The following is a 13376-nucleotide window of genomic DNA, read 5'->3' on the forward strand; positions in this document are numbered from 1 at the left end:
CTTTATACACTGCCCCATTCAACGTATCGTAAACGCAAGGAGGCAAGTTCCTACATGAACGTGCAGCTATACTGACTGCCGTTATCGTACCGTCATCAACGGGAATCGTCGTTCTAATTGCGGAGGTGGTGAACTGTCTGGTGATGTAGTTTGTTGTAGAGAAGTGTTGCCGCGACTTCTCGTAACGCGGCGGGGAGGGCTGGAACCGGGATCGTCAAAGACGCGAGTAAACGCTGGGCTGGAATCAGGGCCGCGGTCTCGGTCGTGCCGGAGCGGCCTTGCTGGGCTCTGGGTGAGCTGATCTGTCCTGCGGATAATATCCGAAAGCGTATCACGGAGCTCGCCAGATCGTTTAACCAGCGCTCGTAAGTTGTTTGTGTCAAACTGGACCTTTCTGCTAGGTTTTCCAGTGTCCGGGATAGCGTCCGCGTCGGTGCGATGCTGCATAGCTTCCATGACGGTTCGCACGACGCCATTAACGTCGGCGAGGCGTTCGGGCGTTCGTGGCGACTTCTGACTCGTCTTGTTTGGCGACGAGCTAGCTTTCTTATCCGCTGAGCTGTCGGCTCCGCCAAAGATGTCATCGTCGGGAGAAAACACAGAGCGCCGGCGTGGGGAGTGACGCTCGCGTAGCACAGCAGTTTTGGAGACGGAGGATTCGAGCTTGGGGGACGGCAGAAGGAGTTGTTGCTCGGACAGAGGCGTCTTGGGCCGTGAATCTCCCTGCTTGGCCTTGGCATCGAATGCGTCGAGGTCTACCGAGGGATTCGAGTCGAGATCGTCATCCATGGTCTCGTCATCCGGGGACGCAAGAGCAATGACACCCTCTGCTTCTTTCCAAAAGGCTTTTTGTGAGCCGTCCAAAAGGCCCATGTCGCGGCCATGGCGACAGAGTCTCTTGAGATCGTTGACGAGAAGAGACAGCTCTCTGATTTGGCCCGAGTGTGCCTTGACGCTGGGCTGGCTGGCCCGAATCGATTCGGGAACGGCAAACGTGGAGTCGTTTTCGCGGCCGTCGTTGCCAGCGGCGGAACCGAATTCAAAGTCCTCGTCCCAATCTTCGCTAACAGTCTTGGTGCCGAGGCCCCACGTTCCATACTTGGCGGCGGCGGACCTGGGTTCATCGACAGCATCGTGGACTACCGGCACGCTTTGGCTCCTTACATGCGCAGGCGCAGGTCCACGTCGGTTGGCAGAACGGCCGCCTCGGGGGTCCATGGTCTGCTTTCCGTAGGCAGTCTGGGGGCGGCCAGACCGTCGCTCAGCCTCTTGCTTGTCCTGGGCTGAGGGTTCGCCCCAGTCAAAGATGTTACTGAGAGGCCTTTCGGCAGATTGCGGATTTTCGGCACTTTGGGTGCCATTGGCCATGTTGGCGAGAGCGAGACGGACATTTGGGTTCATGCCCTTTGCGTTGAGGGAGTTCTTGGACGGAGCAGACAGAGGGCTGATGTGGGAGTCGGCTTCGTCGTCGTAGCGGGCCCAATCGTCGTCAAACTCGTCGTCCAAAGACATTCTTGCAAAATCCCTAGCGGGGAGCGAAGTGTGAAGAGAGTTCTCAGCGTGACGCAGGTCGTCGGCGGAGGGGCCGCGGCGGGCGTCATGTTGGTTGGCCGGTATCAGTTTGGTGGTGGAGGGTGCACGGACGGGAGTCTGGGACGTTTCGTCCTCTTCCGTGATCCTGTCGTCGGCATCCCAGGCCTTGTCGAGCATTTCGTGAATAGAGAGTCGGCGCGACTTGCCGTTGCTGGCGGTGCTTGGAGGCGACTCGTCGTAGACAGACTCGAGAGGCGTGTCGACGGCCCTGGCGCGGCTGGAGGCGACGGTGCGGAGAGAATCGTAATGGGTGTCACTCTTGAAATCCGTGTCGTCGTCGTCGTCTCCAGAAACGAAACCCCTGCCGTCGCTATCGAATGCGTCCGTCTGGGGCGAGACTTCATGGTAGGGGGACCTCTGTTGGGAGGTGGACATGGCCGAGCTGGCCGTGGAGCTGGTCGAGGGCTGAAGAGGCCGGACAGAATGGGCAGCGGTCGCAAAGGCAGGTACCCCGCCAGCAGGGCCGAATGCAGGCGCGGAAGAAGCAGCGCGAGGCAGAGAATTGTCGAGTTGAAAATTCAGAGCACGCTGGGGCGGGGGGGTCAGTGGGGAGGAGACAGATCTGTCGAGGGAGCCGTGAAACGGCGAGGTGGTGGTGGTTGTGGTGGTGTAGGAGGATGTGGTGGGAGAAGTGGCAGTACCGAGAGCAGCAATGGTGGTGGGCGCTGGGCCAGTGGGGGACGAGGCGCTGTAGGGAGGCCGCTGGGGGTTGTTGTAGCGAGGGCTGGAGGAGGGCTGACGGCGCTGTGGGTGCTGCTGCTGCTGCTGCGGGTGCTGGAACGAGCGCTGAGAAGCAGAAGGAGCCTGCTGGGTCCGCTGCTGGGCCTGCTGCTGGGTCTGCGTGCCCTGTCGAGCGTCGTGCAGGGAGCGAAGAGGCGCTTCATCTATTGCAGCTGAAGCAGAAGCCATCCGTGGTAGCGTCGCTGCAGAACCTCTTTTTAGCGAGGCCATTGGTGGCTCCAGGCCCATGGTGCCATGCCCCACGCCCGCTAGCACCGCCGAAGAGCCGCTAATGGGCGCTGACGCATGACGCCTGCCCACGCTAGCACCACCACCAGACACGGGTTGGCGCTCGCCCCGTTTCGGACGCCTGATGCTGCCAGACGTCTTGGACACTAGATGACCAGTTACCGTTGCCAACGACGTTGACAGTGATCTTTTCATGCGCATTGACGAGGAGGGGCGTTCGGTTATAACGTCCCGACTACCCTCCATCTCTGTCGGCACCGTCTCCGGTTGCTGCGAAAGCGCAACCAGGCCTTGCCGCCCTTGCTGCTTCCGCTCCTCCTGTGCTTCGCGCTCAGCCTGTTCAGGTACGATTTTCGCTGCTTCTGCCAAGTGCGTCGAAGGCCCACGACGTAGAGAAGGCAGGGAAGCTGGAGATACCATTTTGGGTTTCACCAGGTGCACAGTATTTTGACAAGCCGAAATGACCTTTGCCGATATACGTCGCAGCGTGTTGGCTCTCGCATGGGGGCTTCCAGTACCGGATCGTGCGTCTGCGGCCAGGTTGATTCTTCTCGAATGGAAAAAGGAAGACCAGTGCGTGTTTTCCGAAAATGCTTGGCTGCTCGTGGTGTTGGACCCCGTGCCTATAGAGTCGGTACTCGGCCGCTGTTCAAAGGAATACTTTGGCTCGGGAGACAAGGGGGGCTCCTGGTTCTCCTGCGCATTCAAGCGTAGCTGCTCGAGCGTGGCGGTGCGCTGGTGGCTCGTGGCCGGTCGACGGAGTGTTGGCAGGTGCCCCTTTGATCTGGAACGAGACACTGTATACGAGTCGTCGTTGTGCGTCGAGGGACACCTCTTGACGAGCTTGTTGGGGGGCAGGTTGGGGGCGGCCGTCTTGGGGCGTAGAATCGGCACAGTTGAACTGTGAGACAGCGCAACGGACTGCCTGTCGACGACCATGCTAGAGCGAGGACTAGAGCCGTGTTGAGAAGGGGGCCGAAGCGAGAGCCTGCGAATCCATGAGCCGGTCGAGGAGAGAGAGTTGCGTCGGCTATCGGTGTGACCGGGCGAGGTAACTGAGGTTTCGTTTCCGAGTGCGTTATTATGATTCTTTGTAGAGGGATGGCGGCTGGGAAACTGGGAGGATTGAGGTCGTTGGTAGCGTGAGAGTGGGGGACGAGAGCGTGATGCCGGGCGAGGGAGTGTCAAGTGGTTCAAATCCTCGCGGGCCATGGCGATTGGCTCTTGTGGGCGGCTCGTAGCGGGACGAGGCACGGAGGAAGGGGTCATGCGATCATGCCGGGTCGTGGAAGGGTCGAGAGAAGCATTCCGTTTGTGAAGAACGCGGCGGGCGGCAGGTCGCTGGGCGTCGGCGGGATGGCCAAAGACCAGACCACTGGCCGCGGCAGCAATGGCGGTGCCGGTGCCAACGAGCTAGAGGGCGTCGAAGTATGGGTTAGCAAGACTGGGGGAATTGCGAGGGCCACGACGGTAGATTAGAAAAAACGTGGAAGGAGGGCATGAATGACAAGCTGTGTGGGGATTGGCAAGACTCAGGTATGCATTTGGGATGAGGCCAAGGGCGAGATGTAACGGGTTTGGCATGAAGCAACGAAGCGAGGGCTAGAGGGAGGGGAGGGGGTGGAGAATAGGAGGCCAAGAGACTCGAGCTTACGAAGGACAGACAGACAGACAGACAAAGAAAGAGAGAGAGAGAGAGAGAAATTATGACAGATGGAGAGGTAGAGGGGGAGGGAGGCAAAGAATAACAGAGAGAGATGGGAGAAGAAAGAGAGAGAGAGGAGAGGGGGGGAAGATTAAGGTAGAAGTAGAGAAAAGGCTGGCAAAAATAAGGGCTTGGTGAGAGATGAGGGCGGTTGCCAAACTTACACTAGGAACCGTCTGCATGATGGCTGGCTCCTGGCTGCTCAGGCTGCTCAGCAGGAGAGGTGCAGGACGAGCATTCTACGATTGGCAAAAGACGCAAAGTTGTAGGAGAGATGCGAGCTGCATTGTCCGCCAGGCGAGGGCGTCGGTTGTGATTGAAACGGCGGCACGGCTGCGGCGGTGGTGGTGGTGGACGGAAGAATGGGTGTCGTGATGTTTTTTTTCTTCTCTGGTACGACGGAGAGCGGGAGGGAAGGAGAGGAGAGAAGCGAAGAGAGTGAGAGAATTGGGTGGTGTGTGGTTGTATGAGTGTATGTGTGGTTGTCGTGTTTTGGTAGGCAAAAGGCGAAAGCAGCGCAAAGCCGGTCAGAGACAAGGCCAGAGAGATGGCTAGAGAGAGATGACTAGAGAGAGAGAGAGAGAGACGGTTGTTGATGGGTCAAGCTGGAGTCGTCGGGCCAGTTGATGGGCCAGTTGATGGGCCAGTTGATGGGCCAGTTGATGGGCCAGTTTGATGGGCCAGTTGATGGGCCAGTTGATGGGCCAGTTTGATGGGGCCGGTATGAGATTAGCGTGGGCTCTGCAGCCTGCAGGTGCCAAACACAGGCAACAGGCCAGGAGAAAAAAAACAATAAATAAATAAACGGGCCAAAGACCAAGCGCATTGAGCGGCCTACCAGTAACGGCCTGTAAACAGCCAGTCATTGGCCTACTTTTACAAGTATAATGAGAGGAACCCAAGTACTGAGTAGAGAACTCCCTACCTGACTGCCAAGTAGGTAGGACGGTAAGGTAGGTAGGTACCTAAGGTAGGTAGCGAAATAAGATATCAGATGGTAAGTAGGTAGGTAGTACCTACATGCCTACCAACTGCTCAAAACATCACCAAACTTGCAAGCGACATGCCCACCCCGTTTGGCACTTTTCGCCGAGGGCCGGTGCGTTGACTGCAACAGGCCTTCATTTGCCCAAAATGAGCGACGAGATGATGAAAAGAAAAGAAGAAGGAAAAAAAAATGCTCCTCTCGTTGGCAGAAGATTTCAAACAAACTGAAATGAAGCTGCGACGGTGCGCTGCAAGGGGTTTGCTACACAGGGCAGCCTCTCTCGATACCTACCTATCATCTACCTACCTACGGAGTACTTTATTAGTACTATTATAAACACCTACCTACTGAGTACCTAGCAACCAAAAGTCTGCTATGACAGCTTGCAGGGGAGCTGCAGCAGCGGCCCCCCCGGTAACTTATTTAGAGTAGCAAGTAGGTAGGGGGGAGTTTGGTTTACTAGCACAGCGGGGGTGGTCTGGTTTCCTCCCCCCAGCGGTCCCCACAGGCTCGGACGGCGCTGTGTTTTAGAGCCGGAGCCCCCTGCCAATCTAGCTAGCAGTACTGGGCTTGTTGGCTGCTTGCATAGCCCTACCTTCTACTCGGATAGGCAGGTATTTATCCAGTAATCGTTGCCAATCCCAGCAGTGTCCGCACAGCGGCATGTGAATAAGCCTATACCGTGTATAATAAAGGTGTTCGTCTGCTGTCTCGGTGGCATCTCGACAGGCTGGTACCTTGACTCGATTGTAGTAGACATGTAACCGGTAGCTCCCATAAAAAAAGACAATGTTTGATCGAGTCTAGGTGAGTCTCCTCTTGCATAGAGGAGATTCAATTGAAGAATTGAGAAGAAAAATACTGCTAGAAGCTAGGCAGTTGCGTATACTCTAAATCCGCACGGAGTATACATTGCTTGCACAATACACATGAAATAAGCTGCAACATAGCCGTCATGATTTCCCTCTTAGCCACATGCCCCCCCCCCCGGCGCCGCCACCGCCGCTGGCCTGCATGTATCACCCAAAGCTAATAATAAACAGAACTACTGGTAGGCAAGCAAAAAGACGCACCGGCCCGACGACGAGAGGCGCAAGATGCCTCCTGGTACCAGGGAGCGTATAGGAACAATAAAAAAAGGACCGTGCTACATGGTGAGTGCATCACCAAGCTCGTATGCCAAAATTTGAATAAGAAGAAGAATGAAAGGTGCTGGGGGATAAATATAAAAACAGGCCAGATATCGAAGAGCACTCGACACAGCAATGACAATGACAATGACAACTACTGTTGCCGCCGCCCGCCGTCCCCCTTGTACGTAACTAGGTAGTTGTGGGCTGCCCGTGCTCTAACTAGCATACACAGGAAGGATTCTTTACATTCATTCTTATTCTTCGTCTTTTTGTTGTTTTTTTTTTTTTTCCTTCTTCCTGTTCATCTCTTTATTCACTCCACTGCGTATCGCATCGCAGCCCATAAACTGAAAAGAAAAAAAAAGAAGAAAAAGATCCCCCAGAGCCAGGGCGTGAGAGGAAAAGAATATACATGGAGAGAAAGGAAAGCCTTGTGTGTGTACTCCCTACAACTCCACTGGTTATAAGCCAGCACAAGAAATATGCATATTTTCATCATTTTTGGCCCAGTCTTGTAATATGTGTTTCGGTATATTACAATACATTGTACAGTTTCTCAATGATAATGACAAAACATTGAAGATGGAGAGAAGGAAGCAAAAAAAAAGAAAAGGAAAAAGATGAAGAAAATCAGTAGTCATGGCAGCAACGCCATCACCTTGCCCGGTTATTCATGGACCCCTCCTTTAAACCCTCTTCAGAGATTATGACTTTTTTTTTTTCCTTCTTTTCTTTTTTTCCATTCATCAGCAGCCTCAAACCTGTCCTGGTATATATAGAGCATGCTCGTCAGAGAACAAGAACCAAAACAGCCCTCCACGGCCTTTATTCTTCCTTTTACCAAGGACAGGCAGCAAGGGGTCGGGTCGTATTCGTCTCTCTCGCTTCTCCTCCCCCAGATATCAAAACTCAGACATTCAGACACATGGGCCTCACCATCCAGTTGCCGTCATCTACGGAGTACTCATAATCGAACCATGTGTTTTCCAGTCCCCCCTAGTTTAATCGCAACTTTCGTTCCCCCACCCCCCTTGACGGCTCGTCTCGGTGGTCATGGTGGTGTCTACAGATCTTAGTACTCATCAAGTTTAGTTGCTTCTTTTTCTTCTTTTTCTTCTTCTTCTTCTTCTTTCCCATTTCCGTGTACTTGCCCATCATTGACTTTTTTTTCTCCCTTGACAGCCGCCACCCCCTTTGTCTTGTATATCAATGATTGTACAAACATACAGTACATGCATTGATTCCTCGGTCTCATTATTCGCGTGTTTCGTCGTGTGCATTTTAAATAACGTTGGCACTCTCAGTCCCACTGCAGTCAGCCTCCTCTGATCCATATGCCCGCTTCCCTCTCCTCACTGGCTGCAAGGCCCTGTCGCTCTCTCTGGTGCGAGGCGAGGCTACCGGCCCCAATCACTGCGTCATTGGCGTACAACCTACTTGGTTGGATGTTGTTGCCTTTCCTTGGCTGACTTGCATAAGTATTGGCGTCTAGTTTGAACCGAGTGGTGGAGGTGTGTGTATTATTGTTTTTGTTTATGATGTTGTTGTTGTTGTTTTCGTTTCTTTTTTGAATCATGAGTTGTCAAGCATGATTGAAACACCACCAGCTCTGCCATCTCTACATGCATGCACTGCTCATATATCATCAACACATTGCTTTTTTTTGCAGTAGTAGCCGTAGTAGCAGTAGTAGCAGTAGTAGATGTTGTTTTTGTCGTCATAAACGACCACACCCTCTTTTTTTCCCCGCAAGTACACAGTCAACATGCCTCAATTCTTGTTCCAATTTCTCTCTCCGATATTCATCTATTCAAGAATGCCAACGATGCCCATCTGCCGTAGCACCCGCCTTCCCGCCGCAAGACTGAGCCGGAGGGGTGTCAGGAAAAAAAAAAGAAGAAAAAAAAAGGACCCAGCCGGGCGCCGCCGCCGCCGCCACTACCACCACCACCACCACCACCAGACGACGACACAAAACTTTCCGTATATGGCGATATGATATAATAGCGCTGATGGCGCTGCAATAAACCTACTAATACCACTTTTTGGGGGGGAGAGAGGGGGGGTTGCAGACAGGAATCCGTGGCACCACTCACCGGCCGAGTCTCTCAAACCTTGCATGACGCCTCGTACCATCCATCCCGTCTGCCTTGCTTGGCCTCGCTCGTGCTTGCTTGTCCGTACTGTTGCTCCGATTTCCTTTCATCGCCGACTCTCAAAAAATTATTTATACCTTTGTTTTTTTTTTTTTTTTTTTGCCTTTTAAAACAACAATGTCGGTTCCGGACAAGCCAAAGAGAAATTAATAGAACAAAAGAAAGAACAAAAGAAAGGGGGGCAGCCGCCGGAGCAGCACACAAAATGCCTTTGTCTGGCCCTGCAGGCGGATCCTTGGGGCTTTTCCCATGCACATCAGCTTCACTAATACTGATGTATCATGACTGGATAAGTTTTGGTCCTCTTTTCCTTTTTTTTTATACAACTTGCTTGCTTGCTTGGCCCAATTCTTTCCTCATGCATGGCTTGGCCCTCTTTATTCCCAGTGAGACAATATTATTCGCAGGTACATGCACAAAAAAAAAAAGAATGCACATCACTATGCCCGTCATGCTGCCTATGCGAGATCCTTCCGAGCCATTCCGTAAAATGCATGCAAGGCATACTGGAGCAGATGATGTAGCACATCCGTCTCTCTCGCTCTCTCTCTCTCTCTGCACAAGTACCTGGAGCACTCAACTTGTGCATGTAAGTAGATGGGTGATTGTAATAGTACATTTGTGATGGAGTCCCGCGAACAGGTTCACAAAAAAAAGAAACTGGTCGACCGCTCTGTCGGGTCCAATTCCTTTTTCTTTTTTCTTTTTTTCGTCCCTTCTTTTTTTTCTAATTTCTTCTTCCCCCATATCGAATCTTGAAAGAAGAAAGGCTCCATTTTGTTTTCCCCCTTTCTTGTCGCAAATTACACTGTACCACAAAGGGGTCCCCATCCTCCTCCTCCTCTTCCTCCGCCTCGTTCTTCCTCGCACTAATCCGTACTGTTCGCCTATTCGCTCTCTGCATTCAGCTTGGGAGGGGGTTGAAAAAGGCACAGACTGTTGCTTGCCCTTTCATTTTTTTTTCTATTAAACAAACACAACAGGTCCCCATCGGTGCATGCACGATTTATTACCTAGTTTTTCAACGCGTCGTCCACTCCCTTTCTTTTTAATTTTCCGCCATTTTAAAATTGCACCTGCGGCGCTGCGGATATGAATTAAACAGAAAACCAATTGGTACAACAAGATTGAACAGAAGATGGAAAGCTGAAAGAAGAAGAATTAGAAGCCTCAGCTGCAGTGCACGGTGCATCTCCTGTTCTCTCAGGACTCGACCTACCCCTCATCAGCTTCACCTCTTTTACTCCCCCTCCCCGCGTGTTTGTTATTGCAACCGACCGACCATTGTGTCACTGCTCAGTTTGGGAAGCAATAAATAGAAACGCGTCGTACCACCTGAATCGTTCCCTCAAATGTGCATTCTTGTACATTCTATATTTTTGTTTTTCCTTTTTTTTTGTGTCTTGTTAGTCTGAGACATGCATCGGCTTGGCACCAACGCTAGACGGACGACTAGGCTACAGCTGGCGTGTGTTAGTTGCCTATAATACCATCCTAGCATGTCAATATCAAAACATCAACAGAGTCCATGATGCGACGCGCGCGGAGTCAGCTTTGAGCCGCCCGGGGGGAGAAGGGGAAGACCGCAAAAGGTCCAGTATGCCACGTCACTCGGCACCACGGACTTTGTGATAACGTATAACAAATAGCCACAGAGCATCAAAGGGGTCCGTCAGCCTCAGCTCGAGACCTCATCCTGTCTCAATAAGTCGTCTGACGGCGTGGTATCGGGATCTGCCCTCACCGCAACATCGGTCCGCAGCATCGTGCTTTGGTCTCTCGCTGACATCTCGAGGCACAAGGTCAAACATGCATCAGCTAGAGTGACTCGCATGCGGGCAACCGCCATCACGCTTTCCCGGGCGACACAGCAAATGGCCCGGAGGGGTAGCGCGCGGGCTGGACCACGCTACGGGAGGGGGGAAAGTGTTGCTGTGCCGTGACTGTCTGCACGTTGATGCCGATGGCTGTCTTTTGCTTCCTTGCGTACAAAGTTTTGGCCTCTCTCTGTCGTGAGGCTCTGCCCCTGCTACCCAGCTGTCAGTGTTACCAGTGACATTGTTATGAAATCACCACCAGGCTTATCACCACTGCGTCAGTCGCCTTTCCGCCCCACGCCGGCCCGCGGGATGCATGCAAGCTTCAAACGACCTGCCCTCGTTAGCCGACTGCCCTACTGCAACGAGGTGGCACGCAGGTTCGGCCGTCTTGTCGTATTAGGCTTGGCTCGGCTGCCAGCTCCGGTCAATTGCATACTGACGTGCCAGTAGTACTCCAAGCGAAAGGGCAATGGAGATGCTTGCTGCAACGTACTGAAACTGTCTTGTTAAGTGAGGCCATTCCAACGTCCTTTCCGTCAGCTGATTGCCCAAGTACTTGGCAACAGATGTTTCGTACAACAACCAATTGACTGGCCGGCGAAGCCTTTCGGAAGCTGTCGTGGCGGACGTCATTCCGTGAGGGATACCGATCGAAACAATAAATTTATGTACTAGTGACTCGACCGCTACGCGCCATGACAGCCACGCTCTTATTCTTTTTTTTTTTTTTTTGCAACTCAACTTGGCGCCTCTTGTCTTATCCGTCAAACTAACACCAGCCAACAGGCAGGGTAAGGATGGCCAGTCCCCGCATTGACAAGAAGCTGTACGAGTCGCGCCCACGACTAACTAACGGGCCTTGTCAACGTGCGACGAGCTCTGTGAGGAGGCGCATGATGCAACCTTGCACATCCTACAAATGCAATGCCGAAAGAGGCGAACATTCCCCATCCTGACGGCATGGGATATGCATGAAAGAGGCTGACTAGCCAACTAGCTTACCGAAACGCACACACACAAATCAAGGATAACCAGGCAGCCAGGCTCCTTGGGCTGTAAGTAAGTTAGTTACGGCCATGCAGGGCGGCAAGATACTTTGCCACACTTGCAACATTTCCATGTGCAGGCTCCGTCCCTGTCCGTACAATTCTGCACTCGTCCGCATTCCAATTACATCTTCTCCGAGCCGCGTTCCTTGCTCACAAGGTGGGTGGGGTTCGTACACGACGGGCGGCCCATTCTTGTTCGTCGACTGCCGCTTTGGGAAGCTTCTTTGTGCCATTTCCATGTCGGCTCTGTCGACTCTATCGACGAGACAAGTAATGAACCCGTCACGATGCCGGTCCTACGCGGGTATTCATGGTTGAACGGCCGTAGTCAATACCCGAGAACCTGGCGAATGGTGTCAAGCCTCCGCTCCTCCGTACCGTTCTAGCCTTGTATCACCATGTTGATAACGTAGTCCCGAAGCTTATTCCAAGTTTTCCGAAACGTGCTAGACCACGGGGGCAGAAGAGACGTATGTACTCCGTGTACACACAGAGAGAGAAAAAAAAAAGGCAACCCCCGGTTCCCAGCTTTCTACTTGCCAGCTGCCAGTATGCTGCGCCTTTTGGATCAGCGCGTAAGTACTTACCTTGTACTGCTTTTCCACCCCAGAACCACGGAGCCAAAGCAGGTTGGCAGGTTTTAGCGCTTCAAGATATCCACTTTGGCAACGCCCGGTGGTATGATGTGGTGGTCCCAGCCAAGCTGAGAGAGGAGGAGGAGTAATAAAACGATGGACGATGATGGCAAAGAGGCAAAGGCGAGCCCCCCCTCTCCGAATGACAAAACGAACCCCACCTCCAAAGTCAACAGTGAAGCCGTCTTGGCCTCTGATTAGCTGCCGCGAGGGGGGGGGCCAAGCTTTGCTTGCTTGCCTTGACTTGAACCTTTTCCCCATGTCGCCGACCCAGGAACGGCGTGGCCAGCGAAGCCATGGGTTCGGCCAGCTCTCGTTTTCGATTGTCTGAGTCTGACGCAGAACCCAGGAAGCGGGGGTCGCAGTTGAAGAACTCGCAGCGCTTCGAGATTCTTCCTCTTCATCCTCGTCCGTGCCCACGGTCAGGCCGTTAACGTAGGGTTACAGATGCTACGACTGCGAGTTCAGATCCGGACTAGAGGCATGTGCCACCTTTTTTTTTTTTTTTTTTTTTTTTTTGCCATTTCTCAACCATTGGAGGGGGTACCGTGGTGGGTGGGCTCAATTTTGCATCCCGAACCCTCGGGTCCGCGCCGTCGTCCGTGGCGGTCTTTCTTTGTCCAGGGTAATGAATACCCCGAAGATGACCTAATGAACCCAATGACTGGGGTCGATCTCGTTTTTGCTTTTCGTATCATTATTTTCGCTTTGCCTCGGCAGATGTGTGCACCCCAGCACACCTGGAAAAGAAACAACACTCGTAGATTTTAGGTCGGCAGATTATTATTATTAGATGAGCTAACAAGACCCACATCAAAACGCGATCGTGACGCGCATGTCGCGTGTCCAGACGCGTTCTTACTGGCCGTCTGAGATCCAAGAGCCTTGCTGGTTGCTGATTGGCTGGCCAAACCCCAATGCGCTCAGAACAAGGCCGACCAACGGCGATGGGGACCGCGCGCTACAATGAATCGAAAGAGAAGAAAAAAGGGCTCCCGACGCACAAAATTGCGGCAGAAGAGGACTAAAACGGCCGCGGCATTTAAAAGCCTGTCTTATCACCAACCGTTCACCGCTTGCGCAAGTTTCAGTCACTCGGCTTGGGTGTCATCCACGGCAACTTTGTAGAGAGAAGGGGGGGCCGAAGGGGGGTTCTGGAATGACCAAAGGGTCCGTAATGCGCCGCATCGGGAACTACCGAGTAGAAGATGTTCTTGGCCATCAAAAAAAGTTGTCTCGGGAGCAGGTCAAGGAATTCTGGTGAACCCCGTTTCTTTGTCCGGAATCTGGGGCCCAGGCATTCCGCTGTGACTCGTTTGGGAGTGGAT

General features: G+C 52.9%; 1 protein-coding gene across 1 annotated transcript; it reads right to left on the reverse strand.

Moving 5' to 3' along the window:
- Window positions 1-81: 81 nt before the first annotated feature.
- Window positions 82-4449, reverse strand: V2A60_006818 (uncharacterized protein; the record flags this gene model as incomplete). Its single annotated transcript, XM_083258109.1, has 2 exons — window positions 82-3975; window positions 4432-4449. The coding sequence occupies 2 exons, from the start codon at window positions 4447-4449 to the stop codon at window positions 82-84; spliced, it is 3912 nt and encodes a 1303-aa protein (XP_083114235.1).
- Between the last annotated feature and the right edge of the window lie 8927 nt (window positions 4450-13376).

The sequence above is a fragment of the Cordyceps javanica genome, chromosome 4 (genome assembly GCF_051103115.1).
Source record: "Cordyceps javanica chromosome 4, complete sequence".
Taxonomy (NCBI): Eukaryota; Fungi; Ascomycota; class Sordariomycetes; order Hypocreales; family Cordycipitaceae; genus Cordyceps; species Cordyceps javanica.